Source organism: Melanerpes formicivorus, unplaced genomic scaffold (assembly GCF_026170545.1).
Source record: "Melanerpes formicivorus ecotype bairdi unplaced genomic scaffold, bMelFor1.0.p_v2 SCAF_13, whole genome shotgun sequence".
NCBI classification, from domain to species: domain Eukaryota; kingdom Metazoa; phylum Chordata; class Aves; order Piciformes; family Picidae; genus Melanerpes; species Melanerpes formicivorus.
Genome location: NW_027142365.1, coordinates 9,117,510 through 9,141,286, shown reverse-complemented (window position 1 = coordinate 9,141,286; position 23,777 = coordinate 9,117,510). Strand labels below are relative to the sequence as shown.

The following is a 23,777-nucleotide window of genomic DNA, read 5'->3' as shown; positions in this document are numbered from 1 at the left end:
AACAGCCTAGGTCCATTTTCTTTACACCCTCTCTTTCCATATCTATTGATGACACTCTCACCCTGAGATTTCTCTACAGTAACTGCAGCAATTCTCTCAGCCTCTTCCTCATCTCTTTCCATATCTATTGATGACACTCTCACCCTGAGATTTCTCTACAGTAACTGCAGCAATTCTCTCAGCCTCTTCCTCATGCAAGAGAAGCATCAATCCTTTAATTTCTTAGCAGCCTTTCACTGGACTCTATCCAGCATGTTCCTTGAACTGAGGAGACCAGAACTGGTCACAGTATTCCAGATGTAGCCTAACCAGTGCTAAATCATTCATCTCATCTACACCAAAATCCTTATCTAGTAGTCCTTAAGATTTTTATTCTGTGGACAGTGAAGAAGTTGCTTCTTCCCACATCAGCACCCATTTCACTCATCAATATTTTGCTAGATGCTTCCTCCAGTCTGCCCTTTACTACCTCTGATTTCCCACTGGATCCAATTGCTTAAGTTCTGTTGTTTATCTTCTTCCACATTCCTCCTCAAGCTACTCATCTAATTAATCAACGAACATTCTACTGACCTCAATCTCTAGCCCTTCAAATCCCTTTTCTAATCCTTCATTAGAGTTGTCCAACAACTGATGATCCCTCAATAGCAAACTAGAGAATGATATAATTAAAATCTGAGTTGAATTAGCCCATTAATGCTGCAAGTAAAGATTAAAAATTGCCTTTAAAAATATTAAACCACTACATACATTATTATAGAGATTAATCAGCATCAAGGCACTTCAGTAAGAAGACAGCTTTGGTTTTCAAGTACACTTCTTGCAGTTTTCAACATAGGACTTATTATTTTCTCTAAATACTGAGCCCCAGGATCTGTTCTGCTTCATAGGTCAGCAGTTTATGCAATAAAATGTACAAAGAGAGATCTAGCAACAATTCCAGCAACTCTGAAAAGACCTTCAACACACTAGCGCAAGGAATTGTCACCAGCCAAAAGACCATCAGCACTATGGTAAAAAGATTACTTTGACAACTTTATCACATAATTGCTTCTTTTAACTAGCTGAAGCATCCAGGCTTCAAGAACTATTTACATTATCCGAATTTTCAGGGACTGTATCTCCCAAGCAAACATGTGACATGAATTTTGGACAGTGTCTAAATTATGTACGCAGCTGTCTTTATTTTGGTACCACAAAATGATGCCTGCTCTGATCCAAGTTCAAACTGAGAGCTATGCTCTAACAGTTACAGTTAACTTGTCCAGAAGCTCTCAAAACATCTTCTGATATTTACAGATCAGAAGAGATCAAATTCAACAGACTGTTTGCCCAGTCGAATTCTCAAGAGAGAATTCCAATGTATTTTTTTCCCCTGTAGAATGTTAGTTACTTCCAATCTACAGACACAGAAGCCATGATTTTATGTGTGTTTTGATAAAACCAACAAAACATGAATTCTCAGGCTGTATCTGTTCTGTAATGTCAAATCAACCAAGAAGAAACAAGCAGGAAGCAAGTATTTTAAATAGAACACAGAATACCAATTGTTTACCTCCAGTTTTCAAGCTATTTCTAATAAAGATGCATTAGCTGTGTTTGTTTTGTGGAAGTAAATCTTTAGCCACACTTATGACACACATTAAAACCAGTGGATTACTTACCAAAGAAGTCAAATGAAAAGGGGTCCCTCCCGCCAAAAAACTCCCTGAAGACATCTTCTGGGTTACGGAATGTAAATTCAAATCCAAATGGATTATCGTGATGCATTCCACCTGCAAAAAATGTTACATTTCAATTACCCACACACATTCTTACTGACAACAAAGTTCAGGCCTACATGGCATTTGAATCACTACAAAATACCTCCTTCCCTCTTAGATATTACTTAAGTACACACAATACCTCAAATAATTACATTTCACTTCTCTATTTCTATCTATCAACAGTACCTTTCCAACAACGGGGGGGAGAAAACTATTACAAGAATGGTAATTTCAATTTTCATAAGATTACATCTAGGTCCTACTATAAGCATTTTCAGATTCCTGTTTCAAAAAGTAAGCTGCAGAAAATGGCTTAACAGCAGAATAAAGAAAGCAAGTAACTGCAAGTTGTCAACATACCTCCGCCTCCATTTATTAAGCCTTCTTTTCCATACTTGTCATAGAGCTCACGTTTACCAACTACAAGGAGAAATTGTACATCATGTCAGTAAACAGCAACAGTGAAACTGGAAAAAAACCCAGACTTAACTGCTATTCTCAGCTAAGTGTCTTCTCAAACCTAGTTTATTTAAGAAAATTCTGGCATGTAACTGGTGAGCATTTTTGTTGAGGATTGCTGAAGCAATTTCTGTTCAGAAAGAACAGGTACTAAACTTTGTACCTACTACCACTTAGTTGTAAAAGCTCAGATCCTGTTGCATCAGGAAAAATTCTGGTGTAAGAACAAACTTCACAAGGAAGTTTACCTTTAAAAAGCATACTGTAGTCTTCATCTTTAGACAGTTGTTTGAGTAACTGCAAAACCTCTCAAATTAATCATAATTACTTCTAGTTTAATAAAGCAAAATTAAGTGATGTTAAAAAAATGCCATGGAAGGACTTGACAAGAGGACACAGTCTCAAGCTGCACCAGGGGAAGTTTAGGCTCAAGGTGAGGAGAAAGTTCTTCACAGAGAGAGTTGTTAGCCATTGGAATAGGCTGCCCAGGGAGGTGGTGGAGTTACCGTCCCTGGAGGTGTTCAAGAAGGGACTGGACATGGCACTTGGTGCCATGGTTTAGTAGTCATGAGGTCTTGGGTGACAGGTTGGATTTGATGATCTTTGAGGTCTTTTCCAACCTTATTGATTCTATGACTCAAGTTGCATGCTCTCTTACATGAATACATAAGATCAAATTGCACTGTTGGTACTGGAAAGGAACCTGAAGAGCTTAAAGAGTCAAATGGTTTATTTTGCTTGCACTGCTGTGGAATCATCAGCCAGAAACTAGTCAGGGCATCTGATTTTAGACTTGTGGATTAACATGCTATTCCCACCAGAATCTCTTCAGCAAAAGATGCTTTTGAAATTTAAATAGCATCACTGAAAGAACATGCAGTTACCTCAAACAGCTGCTGCAAAGTAAAATACTTCTGACTAACATGAATTAAAATTTTCTATACCAGTCATCACCTTCAAACAATGGAAACTTGCAGTAGGTTCACACACACACACAAACACTCCCAGCAAATCTTGGTACATTACCTGCACAGCCCTTCTAGAAAGCCCTTTATTAAAGAAAAGAGGTTAACCTACACACCAAGGTCAAAAGACCAAAGCATTAAGGCAGACAAACCATCAGAAGGTGCAGGAAACAGTGAAGACCACCAGAAGGCTCACAAAGCCCAACGCACATCTTGGAAAACATAATGTTCTTGAAATCACAAGGGATGTGTGCTCGGTGATCACCTAATCTCAGTATTCTTCGATTATGTAACCCCTTTTAAATTATTCTTCTGCCAAAAATCTGCCTTCATTCAAGCCTGTAACGGTGTCAGAAAAACTCATTAAGTCTGCAGAAAGGTATTACTGCCTCTCAACAGCAGGGCTCAGGACTGAAATGACCCTGCTGCAAAAATGATTGTTATGACACCAGTAACTTAGGATTGATCTAGATCCAAAACCAGGCAGTATCTACAGGTGGTGGCCTAAAATTCTAGCAGTATACTGTTTCTGAAGAATTTAAGAGATCTGTGTAACAACCAAAACAGTAGCCTATTTTTGTGGTGCTCAAAAATTTGGCTGAAGGTTTAATTACTCTAGAAGAGAAATATACAGTGAAGTGCCCATCAGTTGTTTCTCCCACGTCAGTTAAGTATCAAACCCAAAGAAACAGGGTGTACAAGACTGCAGCTTGATAAACCAAGCCAAATTCTGAAAGGTAATCTAGATGCTGCTAGTGTTTTAAATATAGTTTTCCCATGCTCCCTGGTCTCAGGTGAAACCAAGGACACTTCAGAAATAGCATATAGACAGCTGCAGTCAATTACAGAGAAAAAATAATCAAAGCAGCTTAAATCACTTTGTTATGATTCAGGTGGCCTTTTGCCAGAACACAAGCAAAAGATAATGATACTTTTCCAGCAAAAGGATACGGGTGAACTACAAGCTGTATTCCTGCACCACATGGGTCAGGCTAAGTAACTGTTTCAGAACAATTCATTTCAATATGAACACTCTCCTCAGCTATCACAATTGACTGAATTCACAGAATTCACCCAAACATAATCCACATTTTCAGCACTGTTTATAGTATGCTTGGGCTTTGTCATGACTAGATGAGTGTTACAGTGAGCCCAGCAGTACAAAATGCAGGGCTTGTCTGGTCTCATTTTTGCTGTATAAACACAGTAAATCCCTTATACTGATAGCAACATGGGCTTTACCTCCTAGATAATATCAGTCTTGGTATTCACAGACATTTCTTCAGGAACTATTGAAAAGAGCCTGGCAAACAGGACTTCAATTCTAGAAGGATACTGGTTTGGTTACTCATCTAGAGAGATGCTGAATTTTTTGTTTCAAATTTTCTGCTTATTCTGTCTCACCTGAAAGCTTCTTCATCTCTCCTTTGTTTTGAAAAGGAAGCAGCTGGGTTGGATGGTAAACCAAAGTTCCAACATCCCTTTAAGGCATCACAGATCACCCTTTTCAGTCTGATACCCAGACCAAAGCCCTGCATTTCAAAGCCCTTTTAAAATACCTACCATCTGACAAAACCTCGTAGGCCTCAGCTACTTGTTTAAACTGCCGTTCTGCCTCCTCTTTATTGTCCGGGTTTTTATCAGGGTGCCACTTTAATGCCAATTTACGGTACCTAAATGGAAGGCAAACAAAGGACATTTTATTCCTATTGTAAGTATCATGCTATATAAATAAACACAAAATGTTTCAAACAAGTTGGGCAGGGAGAAACAATGAAATTCAACATGGGCAAGCATAGAGTCTTGCACCTGGGAAAGAACAACTCCATGTTGTAGGTTGGGGACTGACCTGTTGGAGAGCAGTGAAGGGGAAAAGGCCCTAGGGGTCCTAGTGGAGGGACAGGCCAGCAGTGTGCTCTTGTGGCCAAGAAGGCCAATGCCATTCTGGGGTGTATTAGAAGGGGAGTGGCTAGCAGGTCAAGAGAGATTCTCATCTCCCTCTACTCTGCCCTGGGGAGGCCACATCTGGAGTATTGAGTCCAGTTCTAGACCCCTCAAGCCAGGAAGGACAGGGAACTGTTTGAAAGAGCCTAGTGCACAGCCACAAAAATTATTAAGTGTGACAGTTTTAGGCTGTGCCTTTGGGTGGATTAAACTTTCACACTACCACATTAAGTGAGTGGAACATCTTCCTTACGAGGAGAGACTGAAGGAGCTGCAGCTCTGTAGCTTGGAGAGGAGAAGACGAAGGGGTGACCTCATTAATGTTTATAAATATGTAAAGGGTGAGTGCCAAGAGGATGGAGTCAGGCTCTTCTGGGTGATGCCCAATGACAGAACAAGGGGCAAGGAGTGGAAACTGAGGAGTAGGAAGTTCCATAGAAACATGAGGAAAAAATTTTTCACTGTGAGGGTGACAGAACTTTGGAACAGGCTGCCCAAGGGGGTCGTGGCATCTCCCTCTCTGGAGATACTCAAATCCCGCCTGGATGCTTTCTTGTGTGACCTGGTATAGGTGATCCTGCTCTGGCAGGGGGGTTGGACTGGAAAATCTTTTGAGGTCCCTTCCAGCCCCTAACATTCTGTGATTTTGTGACACAGATTAAAGTATTGCAAAGTTTCCAAATCATTAAAAAAAAAAAAAAAAAAGTGGGCTTGGGGATCTTTAGTTGTTTTGAGATCATGTCTGTGCATTTCTGATGATCAGCACATGGTTGGTCTATGCAAAAATGTTCTGTTACATATCTGCTAAGGGCTTCTCCCCTAGTGCTCCACTGTACTCCAAGAGCATCCTGATATCAAACTGTGACAGCATCCTAACATCAGTAACTTCCTTGACTGCTACATCTGCACACAATTCCCTCAAATCAAATATTCTAGGTAACTACTTAGAGGGATGTCCTGGTCTTGGCTGAGATAGAGTTAATTTCCCTCCCAGCAGCTGTTAGAGTGCTATATTTTGGATTTTGTGCAAGAACAATGTTGATAACACACTGATGTTGTTGCTAAGTAGCACTTATCTGGAGTTAAGGATTTTTCAGTTTCCTGGGATCTGCCAGGGAACAGGTGGACAGCAAGCTGGGGGGGAGCATGGCACCAAGACAGCTGACCTGAACTATCCAAACAGATATTCCATACCATAGAATGTATGGTCAGGATGAGTGCATTGGTGCTCAGGCATCGGTCAGCAGGTGATGAGCAACTGTATTGTGCATTGTCTTTTCTTGGGTTTTACTTCTCTCTCTCTTTGTTACATTTCTTCTCACTGCTATTATATTTCAACTGTTCTCAACACACTTTTTCTTGATTATGCTCCCTATCCCACTGGGAGGGAGAAGAAATAAGCAAGTGGCTGTGTGGTGCTTAGATGCTGGCTGGGGTTAAACCAAGGGAAGGGGCTAATTCGGAGCAGTTTACACCGAGTCATACAAGACCACAGGTTAAACATTTGAACTGACAATGTAGTATGTACAGAAATTTTACAAGAAAGACCTAGTATCCAAAAAAAAAAAAAACAAACCAAAGAGCAGGGTGTCAAATACTTCACTTTGAAAAGCACCTCTGCAAATGAGGAACATGAGTTACTGCAATTCAGCCACAAAAGGAGCTGTCCCTGCCTGTACCACATCAAGTTTGGAGGTACACTTGCATAGAAACTGATGACATTTCTGTTTTAGCAGCATTCAGGATTCTTTTCCCAATTTCATAAAAAGAAAACAAATGCTTTTTCTTCAGAACACTGAAGAAGGCAACCACTACTCATCCTAGTACTGACAACAAAATAACTTGTGTACCAGTAATACTCACGCTTTTTTAATATCTTCTGCTGAGGCATGCTTTTGCACTCCCAGAACTTCGTAGTAATCCACCATGTTCAGTAGTTGTCTTGCTAGTGACAGCTGAGCTTTTCAAGTCCTGTAGCAACAAGAACTTGTAAATGAAGCTTGTCCAATAATGCTACTTCATAAAACTCAGGTAGGAGCTGACAGATTTGATACTGATTTTTTTCAATCCCACCGAAACACGGCGCAGAGGCACAGGTAAACAGCAGCCTTCTGAAACAAATTACACTGAAAATCTAGATTTAATCAGTATGTTAAGAAGACTATGTACAGTACATCACCATTTGGATATATACATGCTGAATACTAAAGAAACCATACATTATGCTCACTTTATGTCATCTCTGATACCTATTTTATGTATTAAGAACATAAGAATAAACCAAGGGACACATCTTCCACTGAGGTGTTCCCTTCAAGAAGCCTATGTATGTGCAGGTCTTACAAATCTACAGTTTCACCTATAGTTTCTGTACTCAGACCTTAACAGAAAAGTCACATACTGTCAAAGTGACTGAACTATTTACCTTCTTTGTGTTCAGCAACATAAAGTACACAGCCAGGAAAGACTGCTCCTATTGCAAGGTTAACCAACCAACCAACTCAAGCACAGAGACATCTTGTCTCTTAGCATAAGAGAACACAATTTTCACAAGAGTCCTATAAGAATTTGACAGTTTCTTGTCAATGTTAGAAACCAGTTACACAGAACAGTTATATTAATCATTCATTCAACCAAAGGACCACTAAGATTAAATAATCTTTCCAATAAATCCAAAAATATTTCATCTCTTCAAGGAAGGCTGCTTCTCCCCACCACTGAAACAAGTCTTGATTCTGGTGAAACTTCCAACCACCTTTCCATCCTACCACTCCCGCTGGTTGTTTCAAGCTTTATGAACAAGGCAATGCTGATCTGTTTGATGAGTTATCAACTCGTCGCAGGCAAAGTCATCCAAATGCACTTAGAACAATACAGCAATGTATTAGTCACATTTTCTGATCTTACACATCAAGAATACAACTTCATCAAAATTGTTTCTCCTCCCCAAATGATTAGGTTGTTTTTCATTTCAGCCTAGGCAAAGTCTCATTTTCCTGTTCTTTCACATAAATGCTGAAAGAATCAAGCATGATACAGCCCAGTAAAATATTCTGAAATTAAGTTATCGTACTAGTATTGCACATATCTGTCAACATCCTGGAAGATAAACATTAAAGAGAGACTGCCTTTTAAAATAAATTGGTACATCTTCAAATTAAATTGCTGCTGCAGGTTAAAGCTTAATTAACTTTAATTAGGGATGTGGTTAAACACATTTCTTCAAATGACAAAACCGGTTTAAGAGATATCCTGCTACACTAGCCTACAAACTACATACAGAAGCAAACACATTGAAGGAGCTACACAACTTTAAAAGTGGGGCTGGTTTAGCAATCTAGTTAATCATTTAGACTGGATCTTAGGAAGAAATTCTTTGGTACGAGGGTAGTGAGACTATGGAATAGGCTACCCAGGAAGGCTGTGGATGCCTCCTCCCTGGGAGCATGCAAGGCCAAGTTGGATGAGGCCTTGAGCAGCTGATCTAATTGAGAGGTGTCCCTGCCCATGGTATAGATGATCTCTGATGTCCCTTCCAACCTAAGCCTTTCTATGATAAACAAAAAAGTGTAGCAGGTAAAATAGATCTTTTATTGACTTTGCCCTTGGAACAAAACTCCATACCGGGGGTGTGTGGGTGCAAATGGATGAACAAAACTGGGAGACATGCATTAAAATGAACATTTACAATGTCAATACTGATATAGTAATGGCAGGGTTCAATGTGTAAACTTTGAGATGACTACAAATATCCCAGAATATTTGCTGTCAACTAGCCTTGCTAGTTCTGTTGTTTCCCAAACAATAATTAGAAGAAGAGGTCTACGTATTTATAGGTGAGGAGCAAGGTTAGAATGGGTTAAGTATGCTATTAAATCCTGCAGTCCTCATGAGTAATAGCATATATGTACCATACAGTATACATAAAGAAATCAGGGCAAGGGGAGCCTGTTATGAGTCAAGTTTAGGGTCAGAGCCCCTCCTACCAAGATACCAGCCTAAAACCAGTCAGCCAACTGCAGGAAGCCACGACACCTAAGTGGTACCATACTGCTAAGGGGTTTTTCCATATGCTTTTCTTCTTAAATACAAGCCTTGCATTAGCCCTTCTCTCAGGCAGATCTTTCAAAGTGAGAATTCAAAACAACCTTTTAGATAGAAAAAGCAGATAGGAAAAACAAATTATATGTAAACAAATATATCACATCTTTTCCTACAGAACTTTGTGCACACTGGTAGTCATTTTGATTTCAACCTACTTCCTTACACACTTGAGCTGTTCATTAAGAACATTGCTGCAGCTTCTAAGTTCAAACTCAATACATGTACCAATATATCCTATGTAACAGGAGCCTGAAGTTGGGACCAAAGTGAGTGCTGAGGCCACAAGCCCAGATCTTAATAGATTATTCTGACTATAAAAAGCAACTCATCCAAGAACAAAGAAATTGTTTCAATGAAATGCCGGGGGCTTGCATATTCTGGGTTTTGTGAATGTGTTATTGAACAATTTTTATTTGCCACTTATATGAAGTCTGGAAATTAAAACAAGTCAGCAGCTCTCCAAAGAAAGCAAGGTGCTTTTATTTTCTTTCTTCTAATCATGCACTGGAGTGACAGTAGGGGTTCATTCTCATTATTTTCTATCTGCTAGTTATCATCAAGCAAAAACTGCAATGCTACAATTTTAATATCAGAGGAACTTTTTTCTTATTGCTAAAAACTCTTTGCACACATTTGCATGGGAAAAATTCATCTGCAACTTACCATCTATCTTAAGAAATGGTGCAAAACCATCCAGTAAGGTTGGAAAAAACAACCAACACAAAAAAAACCACCACACACCAATAAGTAAATAAATAAATATCAAAAAAAGCAAAGCAAAAAGCACCCCAAGCAACTAGAAAAGAGTTGTCTCCACTCTTCCTAGGAAAGCAGTATTTAAAATAGTCATTCAACAAAAGAACCATGACCATCTTATAACAAAACAGAAAACTGCCCATTAGAAAAAAAAAGACTTTTAGGGCTAGTAGGAAACTGCATGGTGAGACTGCCTAAAAGTTTCAAAGCAGCAAACCATATGCCATCCTGTAAGATGAAAAACAAAAACACTCAATTGTCCTAACCAAAATGCCATCACAAAAATCATCTTCCAACTCCATAACTGACAAGTAATTGGTCTCTGAATACACAAGCAAGGCACATTCAGCACTGAAGAGATGGCTGGTTTTTTTTAAAGCCACAAGGAAGACAGACCATATGAGCTAACTTCCCACCTCCAACCACAGGAACACTTCAAAGTCTCAGAAGATAAAAACAAGCAAAATTCCAGATTAAAGAAATTATTTCATGGCCTTCATGTTTCCTTGCAAAATGCCACAGTTTCTTGCATTCATAATTGCACTGTGTTTATAGGATGCTATCAACTACTCTCAACTCTTCTCTGGAATGAACATGAACAAATCAAACATCCAACCGTTTACATTAATCAAAGGTTTCCATAGCTTATAGATTTCTCAGTCACCATTTGAGAAGTCAGCTCTGTTCTGGCTTACCAAGCAGAAGCTCTGACTGCCTATACTGGTTCAAGGTAGCTGACAGGATTGCATGGCCAGTCTCAAAACCTCCCTCCTACAGCACAGCCCAAAGCCAGATCAGTTCACAATTATCTTGAAGCCCAGCTCATAAATTCTCTTTGCAGCAAAGACCTCAGTTACATAAAAGGCATAAGAAAATTACAGAAGATAGATAAGTACAGAGCTATAAAGTTTTGTAAGATCAGATGACAAAGAAAGAAAAGACATTTAATCAGATGCACAACCTTCAGGGATGACAAAGCAGTACCCCTAACTAAATATGGAATGGAGGAAGGTATCCAAACAAATTCTTAAATCAGTCGGGAGGGAATTTAGACAGCAAGGGGCATGCGACCTTTGCAGTCAGCATAGACAGAAAAAGTTATCTATTTCTGGCCATGAAGCAATGGGGCAGCATGGATAGTCCTGAAAGATGCCAGAAGAGCTCAAGCTCAGTGACTAGTACAGTCACCTGGGTAGAGGGAGACGGAGGTCCAAATTCCTGATTCATGCAGCTCTCAGAAGCTGCCAGTCAAGTTGCACAGCCATCCAATTCCTAGTACTTGCCTGCTTTCTATGAACTTACGTAAAGGACAGCATGCTTCTGGCAGCAGGAAGAACAAATACCCTGTTCTGAATCCCAGTCCAGCTTGAGCCTGTATTTGAGCTACTCAGCAGCAGCTGAGCAATATAGAGACATCTTTGCTATGTTAATAGATGATGCACACACTCAAGGATATTTGGGAATTGCAACCTGTGATTTTAAAAAATATTATTTTTTACATTCCAAGAGTCATAACAAAAAGCAGTATGTCAGCTGGACCTGATGAAATCTCACATTCCTACTCCAGGCTACAGCAGCATTAATAGTTGTAGGCCATACACAGAATACTAAGCAATACATACACACTGATGAAGTTTTCTAGTATTCCTTTTTGATTTTTACATAGCTAAGAGACCTTTGCTAAACTTTTCATTATTTATGGTCCAGTAAATTCAGAGACATAAAAGTCTTTTCAGTCTTCAGATCAAGTTCACTTGCTCACAAGTTACAGATTTCAAATGCAATCCACGAATTACTTGCCTGTATCTCTCCACGTTACACATTCAAAAGAAGGGTAAGTGAAGATCAACCACAAAGCAGTAACTACCTGCCAAGGCTTCCAAGACACATTTGGACCAGTGGCTCATGGAATTCTCACTGGCTTGAAGAGGTCACTGCCTTTAACATCCAGGTACTGGTTATAGAAACCACCTTCTGGTGTCATTCTATGCCCTAGTCAAAAAAAGACAGATCTCACAACTCTTTAGAGCAGAACACCACTCAGGCAACAATCTGATGCATTTCACCTAATACCACTGAGCAACACAGACAACTATACAAGTCCCAAAACCTTGACAAATCCCAAACAAGAGGTCTTAGTTCTAGCAACATGTGGGATGTGCCATAAGTAACAGAGCTGAGACCATGAACAGTCTCTCAGCCATACCAGCAAAGGTCCACTGTGCAAGCACTAACACCTGTGATGCAGACCAGAAAACATTTGTAAGAGGAAGTCTGAGAATGCTACTTTAATTCTGTACAGTGCAATAAATAGAAAATGAGAAAACATCTAAGAAATTTATGATTGATTGATCTGACTGTCAAATACATTTAAATAGTTCATCAACATTAAACCTCTCTTCCCACTGATACATACACAGTGTGGTATTGACTAAGGTATATTAGAAACTTCAATACTTTTAATATCTACCTAGCTAGGCTTAGAAAAGTTGTCAGTTTAACTTCATAGATTCCTGAAATTAGTTTCATGGAAAAATGTAATTTTACCATGTAATTAAAGTTAATAAAACCTACTTAAACAGCAATGTTTATACTCATTACATTAATGCAGCATCCTCAGGAGATGAATCTAATAAAATGAACATTCCAAAATGCTTAGTTTAATCTCATCTTTGCACCAAACATCCTGTTTCACACAGAAAACAAGTAGATTTTAATATTGTGATTGCAGGAGAGGATGCAGTTCTCACAGGGGGAAAAGGCAGCTAGGCTGACTGGTTTTCTGTAAATAGAACTTGAAGTGCCAGGTAAATTAAAATAAATATATATATGTGTGTGTGTGTATATATGTGGGTATGTATATATATATACACACACACACACATACCACAACCCACACCAGCAAAACACTACCAAAACCAAGAAAGAGTCACTTGCATCAGGTTCTCTCACCCTTTAAAGCAAGAAGTTACAAAGAGCCCTCTCCAATGCTCTACTCCCTGTGGAGACCAAGATGCAACTGTGGCAAGAACTACAGGACCTTCCTGTCTGCGTTACTGCCTGGCACATAGAAAGCCTGTAGAGGGCAACAAGTTAAAAAAAACACTGAAAAACAATTGGCCTATTAAAAATGGAAGTAGAACAACGTTTTTTTAAAACACCCCAAAAAAACTCCCAAAGCCACAACACAATTTAATCTCTGAAAGAAATGTAAAGCAGCTAACAAAAACTGGAAGAGGAAGCAGATCAGACAACAGGCTACCCTCACACCCTTGGCTGGTACTCCACTGCTTATCTGATTTATGAGTTTGCCTTAAATCAAGGGGTACTTATTCACCAGCTATCCTTAAACCAAAGGGGCACTTTTCCAAACACAACTCAGGTGTCCAAATTTGGAATTGTGTCATACAAATATCTGGAACACTGGCACCCTCTTAAAACTAACCATAAAAGGCTGTTTTCATACAAAATAAAAATATTCCTAACTCCTTTCAAAAAATGTATGATCCCTGTTTGATTAAGCAGTTACAAACAGTGAAAGCCTCAACTGGCAAAGATCAAGTCCAGAAGGTTTCAGCCAAGTATCACATGCAACTAGATGATCCTTCAGGGAAAAGAAAATTGTTTAAAGTTTCAACACACTTTCCCCTTAAGTAGTTTTTGGAGTCATGATAATTTTACTTAAGCCAACCAGCACACACACAAAAAGCTACACTCAAGCAAATGCCCTTTTCTTTTTCAGAATGATGACAGGTTGTCAGATTCAGACTACATTTAAAGATGGAGAATAATTTCTTCTACTGAAAAGAATTAACAAAGCTTTAACAAAAACTGGTGCAATGTAGCTACAAATGGCTTCAAAATTATTATGGGCTTTAAGACCCTTGTAGTTCTGAGTCCTCACTACTATCAGTGGATTTTAGTACTTATTCAGAACAAGCAGAAAATATAAATTAAATCTACAACTAGTAACTGTAGGTGAGAAGTTCATATGCATGAATTATTTCTTGCCTAGCAGTTAAATAAACAAAAACAGAATAATGTTTCTATTAAATTTAAACTTAAGAAACTTTTGACATTCATTCAAATGTAGTATTTCACTGAAAAGCAAACACAACTTAAGCCCATGAATATTGACCACAGTTTTAATTTAAATCTATCTTGAAAATAACAATCACTGAATATAAGATCCAACATGTTTTGACAAGGCTAAATAATTTCTCACTAATCCTTCCATTTCTTGCATAAACCCAGACAAAGGAAAAACTGTTGACAGAAAATCTTTTCAGAACACAGCTGACAAGCTTCATTATAAATGCTATTAGAGAAGTGAAGCACCTCCTACTTTCGAAGCAAAATACTAGAATATTAAATCTCCCACAGCTAAGTTGAAAATCAACCCCCTTCAAAACATCACTATTTATATGGCAAGAAACAAATGGTCCACACAAGTCTGGAAGTCCACAGTATCGAGATGCACCATGGCTGCGCTCAGTCTGTTCAGGCTGATGTGACAATTCAGTCAACTCCAGGACAGAACTTCAATGCCTCAAGTCTCACAGTAAAACACAATCATCATCCTCAACCTACCCCACCTCAACTCAAAGACTTAACTGTGACAATGTGTTAAGCACAGCTGTACAGACGCAGGAGTTCTGGAAGTTTCTCAATTTTAAACAAACAAGCAAACACACACAGGTATCTGTCAGTACAGTCCAAACGCTACACAGAACTAATATATCCTTATTATTGAGACGATGATTTAACTAAGTTATTTCCTCTCTCCATGTGTACTCCAAAACTTCCAGTCAATGAAAGAAATATAAATTACTCTTCCTACTAAATTACTTTTCAGAAATAAATACTTAGGAAAACTAAAAATCCTGTGTTACACAAAAGTGAAGCCTTGGATGCTTTCTCCCAAACTCCAGTCAAGATAAATTAGCCAACTGTATCAAACTAGGAACGAGAGAAGAAAATAACAGTGAGAAAAGCCAGAGTGGTAAGAATATGCTGTAGTAGGAAAGCACAAATGTTAAAAATACAAATCTGAGAGAGAACAAGGACAACTTTGTAGTCTAGAGATACAGAAATGATTATTAACATTGAAGTCAAACCAGTACTGCCAGTAAAATTAGAAATGTCAATTTCTCCTCCAATGTCTGATTACTTAAGAAAGTGTAACCCTAAATTAACTTCCATTTTAAAATGTCTCTGAAAAGGCAGCGTGAGAGCCAAGAAGGAGGAACAAAATTAGAATTTTAGTTGTTTCAAAGTAAAATTAAAAAAAGTAAGCAGAGACCACATCTGCAAATGCATTTACTCACTGGTCCAAACAAGTCTTCTCCAACAACATAATCCAGCAAACTAAATGGTACTTTAACCACCAAGCTCTTGACCATCAGCTGAACATAAAATCCCTTGTACTAGAGTACAAGGATTTCCAAAGAGTAAACAAAAATTAAGGTCAGCGCACAGCAGTAATGCCAACCTCAGAAGAACTGAAGAAGCAGAGCCTTGATTCATTCCAGCTGTTCCCCACGTTAACACTTTGTTCTTCTAACTTTCTGATGCTTTGTTTCCTAAAAACTCAGGGCTTGATCACTGATTGGCAAGGCAATGCCACAAGCTTGATCATTTGCACATTAGCATTGTTATAAATTTAGCTTCTACGATGTTATTGTGGCCAAGTGAGAACCAAACAAGTAGTTTATCATTATCAGAACTCAAACCAGATTTGCTCAATATTTTGAGTAATTTTTTCCAATGCCTTCACTAGAATAGCTCAAGCCTGCAGCACAGGTTTTGAGTAGCCATGAAGAGGTGTGACAACAAAACTGTAACACAACATAAAGTGTTGCTACAAACAGGAACACTGGTAATCAATAAGTTCAATTCCTAACTTGCTGCCCTTTTAGAAGTCCAGCAAAGACTTAAGCCTATCTTCACTTGCCGGTGACAATTCTCAGCTCCGCTTGGAACTCGGCAACTGAAAGTTCAAAACATCCAGCCAGTACCACATTCTCCCACATCAAACCTTACTGCCGACCTACTCTGAATAAACGCAAACCAGAATTTAACTAAACTAATTCTGATCGGGATGGGGGGGGGAAAATCATGTTTAGTATACAAGTATGACAAAAAAGTACACTGCGAGGAACAGGACTTTCAGGTATGTTCAACGCCTTCAAGAACAACGAGTGAAATGAGGCGCTCACCTTTTTGTAACTGAAACCGCTACAAGCTAAAATGGAAACGCCGATTTTCCTAATTTTTTTTCCTCAAGTCTTCCCTGCTTGCGGCAAACTGAAAATAAATCCGAACTGCGGCCGTATAGCCCGAAGATCCCGAACTCTGTCTTCCCCGCTCCGAGTTACAGGATGAGCCCAACGCCACCACTGCGCCCGGGGGCGGCTCCCTCTGCCCGCCCCTCCGTGCCGAAGATCCCCGCCGCCCCATCCGCTCCCCACGCGAACCCCGTTCCAGCCGTCCCGGGACCGCCACCACGCACCTACTCAACAACCAGAGAGAAAATCTGGAGGCAGGTGGCACCCCGTCTCCCCGTGGGGAACACACCGCCGCCGGTCCTCCAGCGCGCAGCATGGCGGCGCGGGAGGCCCCGTTACCAGCAACACTGTTGCTAAGAACCGAGGCCTGGCGCAGAAACTGAGCCCGGGCCTGGGCCGGGAACCAGCGCGCCCTTCCTCCCGCTCCCCCCCTCATCCTCACACGGCCGAACGAGATGAGATCAGTTTCGGAACAGTCTCAATCCCTCGCACTCACCTGCCCCGGCACCTCCGCAACGCGGCCACCACCTTCCCCGCCAGCAACCCGGGACAACGGCAACGGCAGCCGCTCACCTCAGCCGCAAACAGGAAGCTTCGTCACGCACAACGTCACTTCCGCCCGGCTGTTTCCGGAAGTTTCTCGAAGAGCGTGCTGCTGCCCGGCCGCGCGCGATCCGCGCAGGCAGCGTCTGCCCTCTGCCGGCGGCCAGCGACTCTGCAGCGGGACGCGGGACCACGGACGGGGACCGTGGGGAGGGCGGTGCTTCACACCAGACGGGCCGGCCGCTCCTCCCGGGGGGCTGAGCCCGCGTTCCGAAGCGGCACTACGCCGAGAGAACCGCCTTCATCGGCCTCGGTTGGCACCGGCCGGGAAGGGCTGAGGCCAGCGCTCCCGCACAGCACGGCCAGTGCTGTAACCAGGGCATTAGAGCCTGCCTAACGGGAGGCCGGCAGCTGGCTGGCAAACGCCTCAGCGTTTCTCTTGGCGGGGGTGGGGGAAAGGATACCCAGGCGGGAAAGGAAAAATAATACTTCTAAAAAACATTTATTGGAAGAGGTGAGTTTGACTGCCAGAAGTGAGAAAACAAAATTCCTACCCCCCTCTGTTTCTTTGTGTCAGGAGCTGTAACCCTCATGCATTATTATTTTGAGGCCAGATTCATTATTTTCCAGCCACATTCATCATTTTCCAGCTGGCACCTCCAAGGATTCCTTGTGGTGGTTGAGTAAATCTAAACATCTTTTGGGTTGTGTTTGAGTATGTGGTTTTCTGAGTGTCATGGCTGAAAGCAAAGCAGAAGCAGCCAAATTATTATTCTACTTTTAAAAGTTGGGCTTGATCCACAATTATTATTGCTGTAAAATTACATTTCTTGCCCTTTATTGAAGAAGGTGGAGGAGGCATCTATTTATAGATTACCATGGTGAAATTAGAGTTTCCACACCTAAATTATGCGTTCCCCCAGTAAAGTCAATTAAAAGGCTACTCATTATTTCAGGGGTGTTTATGTGGGAGTATGGTCAGTTCAAACAGGAACAACACATTCAAGCCTGAGTTAAGACAGAGGAAGACTTAATGCAAGTGAGCAAGGCAAGTAGCAGGACAACCCCAGGAAACTTACAGGCTCAGGGTTCTGGCAAAATACAGGCTTCAAAAGAAATATTGTTATGTGAGAGCTGATGCCAAATTGTGGTCATGGAAACAAGTCTTTAAAATTAGATCAAAGAGACCCTTAGCTCCATATCAGCTTTTCGTCAGCAAGGCCAGGTTGTAGATCCACGTGATAAGATGGGGAACTGCGTAAGGTGAAGAGCAAAAATCACCTTCCTCCTCGTAGAAAAGACTTGAGAAGCAGGACTCATAGATAAGATGTTTAATTAGATCTACTTACAGGACTAATAGGAAAGCTTCTAGACGCCTAAATCCTTCTTTGAAGGTATTTGCAAAAGTGTAAAGTAACAATGTTCTGTGTTTTTTAAGGCTAGCTGCTTGCAGCAAAAGCTGGACTATTGTGTCAAAGAGCATTAAATCTGATGTTGCCGAGAGAGGACCAACATTCCAATAACAAAAGCTGATAAAAGACTGGTTGGTCTGTCAAAGCTGGTATCAAAGATCCAAGTGCTGAGTTATAAGTCAGAATAAATTCTGTTATTGAAAGATCTTCATTGTTCAAGAATTTTCAGCTCTTACCTGGGAACATGAGGGGAAGGTCTGGTTCACTTCAACTAAGTTCAGATGCCCAGAGGTTAGGCACCTAGGTTAAGGCCTCCAACTACAAAGAGAGAGACAGAAGAGGCAGCACATCCAGGGCATGATTCATACCACCCACTTTGGAGATGTATTTCAGTCAGGAAAGAACCACACTCTGGAGCTCCATCTCTGTGCTGCCTCTCATCGGAAGTGCCTTGACAGCCACCTTACAGATGGCTGAAGTTAAGTGAGATTAATTCAGGCCTAACCTAATGATGGAAATAACATGGCAGCATTCCAGGAGGTATTAGCAATTCACCCAGTTCCCAGATTCTTTGTTTTAATCATTTTTTATGACTTATGGAGGTCAATTATGAAAAGCCCATCAGAATACAAGAAATGCTGCATTAGAGAGGTATTAATATTAGTCCCTTTGATGTGGTAATGGTTGCAGCCTTCCCGGCCTCCTGCTCTGGCCTGCTGCTTAATGCATCCACAGTTTTTCTATTTACAGATTTACAGATTCTATTTTTGGTATTAGCAAAGACTATGAGCATATGTAGCAAAGACTATTCTCACATCATTTAATTATGGTACTACCAGCAAAGTAATTCTGGAAAGTGCCACTTAATTAAATATAAGTATTAACTTTCTGCTGATAGCTTATCAGAAACAATTAGACTTGAAATACGAGCAATACACCTAATGTTTAAAACTTTAAGTAGAAGCATTAAAAGCCCAAAATAACCAATTTCCATTAGCATTCTCCAGAGTTTTCCTGCCAAGCAGAACCTCAATTTTCACTGGTACAGTGCTCCTTAGGTAATCAAGAGGCTGCAAGATTACCTGGACATCCCTCTGTAAAACCAAAAGCTTGATCTGCTTTTGAAAGTCATTGAACATTCACCATTTCTTCCTGAAATATCAGTTGTATTCTGCTGACTATTTGGGGTGTGCAGACTACCAACCTAAGAATTGTTGTGGGAAGTCAGATCTCACGGCCTATGGCAAGAGCTTATTCTTGCAAGGACAGATTGATCACAGTATCACAGTATCACTTAGGTTGGAAAGGACCTCGAGGATCATCGAGTCCAACCTATCAACACAGACCCCATGACTAGACCATGGCACCAAGTGCCACGTCCAATCTCCCCTTGAACACCTCCAGGGTCGATGACTCAACCACCTCCCTGGGCAACCCGTTCCAATGACAAATGACTCACTCAGTGAAGAACTTTCTCCTCACCTCGAGTCTAAACCTCCCCTGGCGCAGCTTGAGACTGTGTCCCCTTGTTCTGGTGCTGGTTGCCTGGGAAAAGAGACCAACCCCTTCCTGGCTACAACCACCTTTCAGGTAGTTGTAGAGGGCAATGAGGTCACCCCTGAGCCTCCTCTTCTCCAGGCTAAACAATCCCAGCTCCCTCAGCCTCTCCTCATAGGGCTTGTGTTCAAGGCCTCTCCCCAGCCTTCTTGCCCTTCTCTGGACACGTTCAAGTGTTTCAATGTCCTTCTTAAACTGCGGGGCCCAGAACTGGACACAGTACTCAAGGTGCGGCCTAACCAAAGCAGAGTACAGGGGCACTATGACCTCCCTGCTCCTGCTGGCCACACTATTCCTAATGCAGGCCAGGATGCTATTGGCCCTCCTGGCCACCTGGGCACACTGTTACTTCATCAGGGATACACTTTCTTACCCATACGCCAATGCCAAACATTAGCTAATTCTGTGCAAATTTTTATCAATAGCCAGATAGATTTAAGAGGTAATTAGACCAAAAATATTTCTGCAGAACTTCTACTGCTGTATGTCTGAAAGGACAGAGGGGGAAAAGGATAACAGTAAGCAGAGCTGAAATGAATTCTTAGTTAAAAATATAAAAGGTGGAAGGAGCTCATTTCTTTATAGGTGCATTTGATATACAGCAAAACTACACAGCAACTGATGAGAGATGCTTTTGCTAGATCTAACATTTGGGTAAGCAGCAGCAGCAAGCTGATCTGAAATAACACCATCTGGTGAATGGCTGTTTCCTACTCCAGTCATCAAGAGCCATGTTAACTATAAACTGGGAATAAAAATAATACAGAACTACTTTCAGTAAAATGTTACACAGAATGAACTCACGACTGCTCTGGGAATGCAGAAAAGAATGATCTTAAATATAGCAGGACCTTTGAGCAAGCTGTTCCTATGAACACATTAACAAACACTGGAAATGGAATGTATGTTTTCTAGAGCAGTGGACAGGTGAACTTAGTCCTAGACTGGAGAACAATTATTCTGGCAATGAAATGTAGGAATTGTTTGTAACTGTCACACAGGAAAAGCTCATCCTTTGACAGTGTGAGATCAAGCCTGCAGGACTTCCGTGCATGCCTTTGTGTGCAGGCAGTCACATCACTGCCAGTCAGAACTCCCATATTTCTACTGTCTGACTATCTGACATGTTTTGCTGGATTGCACCTAACACTGGGCTACCCAACTTTTGTCAAAGACAGCACACACAGCAGTGTGTGCAAGAAGTTCCACTTCTAGATGTTTGATAGTGTTGGTGGTGAAAGAAGTTATTTAACATTTAGCATTAGTCCTATGGTCTTCACATCAATGCTTAGCATCATACATATAAATAGTTGTGAAAATAATTGAGTTGGCAACAGACTTGCAAAATCCTTGAGAAGACAAAGCAGCACTGGAAGATGTAAAAAGCAAAGCCACAAAACTGGTAATCCAACCTTACCCGGAAAGTGCCATTTACTAACAACTACTGACATCTACTGGCATCTGGCAAGGAGGAAAACAAGTGTCGTCCCCAGTCACATCAACATCCTCCCAAGGTTCTTTGCAAATGCCACTGTGTTCACTAACAAGCAAGTCAAGACAGGAAGATGATTAAGGTTTTGGAGCATGTCATATGAGGAAGCAGAGAGCTATGGTTGTTCAGACAGGAGAAGGCTCAGATTCCTCTTAGTGCTGCCCAGTAACAGGACAAGAAGCAAAGGGTACAAACTGCAATACAAGAAATTGTTTCCTCCTGATTAAAACTGTTTTACTGGAAAGCTAACTGAACACTGGAACAGCTGCCCAGAGAAGTGTTGGGAGTTTCCATCCACAGAGACCTTCAAAGTTCTATGAGACAAGGTACTGAGCAACCTACTCTAGGTGACTCTGCTTTTAGCTGAGGGGTTGGACTGAGTGGTCTCCAGAAATTAGTGCTAAACTCAACCATTTTGTGTTCTTTGAAATAGATTCAACTTCACAAGCACTGTCTGCTCTACACACATCAGAACTATTTGTTGTTGTTTTTCCATTCTACCAGCTACATACTGAAAACCAGGCAAGGAGGCCAGGCATTTGTGTTCTATTCATGCTATAAATTGTGAAGTGCCTTACAAGAGGAGTTTTGTGCAATTCTTCTGTTTGTCCCACTTTCAGGCAGGTAGAACATGTGGTGCTATTTGTACGCATTCCAACATGAACATGCACAAAACTAACACCATAAATGCTGTCATGGAAACCAGAAGTGTATTTAGCAATGCACATAATAGAAAAGGGAAGCAGATAACTGTAATTATCAAAGGAGATAAAAATTAAATTGCACATTAGAGGGGCCCACATACATGCTAAGATTCCAGAAGAAACTGAGATTTTATACATATTTGCTGACAGAGTGGCACTCTTCACTGTGGGTAGAAATGAGAAGCTATAATTCAAGAAGGGAGTTTTGTTCTTTCCAAAGACTCTGAAAAAAGGTTTTTTTCAAAGCACATCAGGGACTTGACTGACAGAGTGGGAGCTTCACAGCTTGAAAATTGAAGTTACAAATCATCCTGAAGCAGGAAAATCACAGAATCATTCACTGCAAGGGTGACAGAACACTGGAACAGGCTGCCCAGAGAGGTTGTGGAGTCTCCATCTCTGGAGATATTCAAAACCCACCTGAATGTGTTCCTATGGGACCTACTCTAGGTGATCCTGCTCTGGCAGAAGGGTTGGACTAGATGATCTTTTGAGGTCCGTTCTGACCCCTAACTTCCTGTGATTCCATCAACCATGTCCCTAAGTGCCACATCAAGTCTTTTAAATACCTCCAGGAATGGTGACTCCACCACTTCCCTGGGCAGCCTGTTCCAGTGAGCAGATGCCATTAGTTTCCTTCTAGAATCTGTTCAGTACCATCAATCTTCAGCAAGAGAATGCCAAATTTACTGGGGGTGGAAGGGGGTGGGGTAAAACCAAAAAAAAAGGTGTTTCTGCAAAGTTTCAAGAAAACTCAAATTATTTTATTCACAAAAAAAGCAGAAGTCAATAAAAATATAGATATCCCAATCAGTTTTACAGACCAAGTTCTTTTCTTCTCTCCTTCACTGACAGGCAAAGCATCATGAAAAAGAACAGTAACAAGCATTTACATCACAAACCATTAACATGGATTCATGTATATGAGCAAAGGCTTTATAAAGGGTATTTTGCATATAAATACAGAAAGAAATTACAGCTCCAGCAAAACATCCCAAGAAAAACAGCTCTCGTTTTGTCCTTGTTTCTGTGCTGTATTATTTTTCAGTGGTGAAGAGTACATGCTGTCCCACCGGTACTTAACAGTTTTTGGTTCAAACTGAAACTGAGCGTGAGCTCACCGCACTGTTAAAGGGTTCTCTTGGAAATCCAAACCCCTTTATAGATCAAGTGTGAGTGTTTGTGCTAGATTACTCAGGTGATGTCAAAAGACTTGTCCACATTGCTACTAACAGCATCAGGAAGCTCATTGGGTTTAAACTATAAAGGACCCCCCAATAAAGTACCTGAAGATATCCTTGTTGTTCAAATCAAACTTCTGTCAGCTCAGCCTTTATGCAGGAAACTGGAGAGAAAGGTTGCCTCTTTTGCAGATGTACATTTCCCCTAGAAATTGTGAGGTTTGTGACATTTATAGGAATCTGGCTATCAAGACCACGACAGAAGACAACAGATTAAGGAACAAGGCAAATTGGTTCTGGTTTGTTTGGGTTTGGTTTTGTTTTCAATCTAGCTAGTAGAACTAAAGCCACACTTGGAAAAATTCTCACCAAGAAAGAGACCAACTGCTCATTTATTATATATATTTTTTTTTTATTCTGCTTTTGTGTCTTTTAACTCTGAAAGATGAAGAATTTGTGACCTCTTCCATTGTAAAGATAAACCATGACAGAAACATTTTCAAAAGGTTACAAAATTACAAACCAAAAAATTACTTTAAAACAAAACCCAAAGGGAAAATGCTGTCATTCATTTCTCAAAAGGCAAGTACTGAACTAGGAAGACCAA

General features: G+C 40.7%; 1 protein-coding gene across 3 annotated transcripts in view; it reads right to left on the bottom strand.

Moving 5' to 3' along the window:
* The window catches only part of DNAJB6 (DnaJ heat shock protein family (Hsp40) member B6), a 59,079-nt gene extending 42,193 nt beyond the window's left edge, over nucleotides 1-16,886 (bottom strand). Inside the window, exons 1-5 of one of the 3 annotated variants that reach the window (XM_068146017.1) lie at nucleotides 16,778-16,886; nucleotides 6,998-7,105; nucleotides 4,754-4,863; nucleotides 2,127-2,186; nucleotides 1,665-1,775 (exon numbers count right to left, since the gene is read on the bottom strand). In XM_068146017.1, the coding sequence (XP_068002118.1) occupies nucleotides 1,665-1,775; nucleotides 2,127-2,186; nucleotides 4,754-4,863; nucleotides 6,998-7,062 (346 nt within the window). In that variant the 5' untranslated portion in view covers nucleotides 7,063-7,105; nucleotides 16,778-16,886. Of the gene's footprint in view, nucleotides 1-1,664; nucleotides 1,776-2,126; nucleotides 2,187-4,753; nucleotides 4,864-6,997; nucleotides 7,106-16,212; nucleotides 16,435-16,777 lie in introns of those variants that run through there. The other 2 variants (XM_068146019.1, XM_068146018.1) reach the window with 2 other exon arrangements.
* Nucleotides 16,887-23,777: the final 6,891 nt, after the last annotated feature.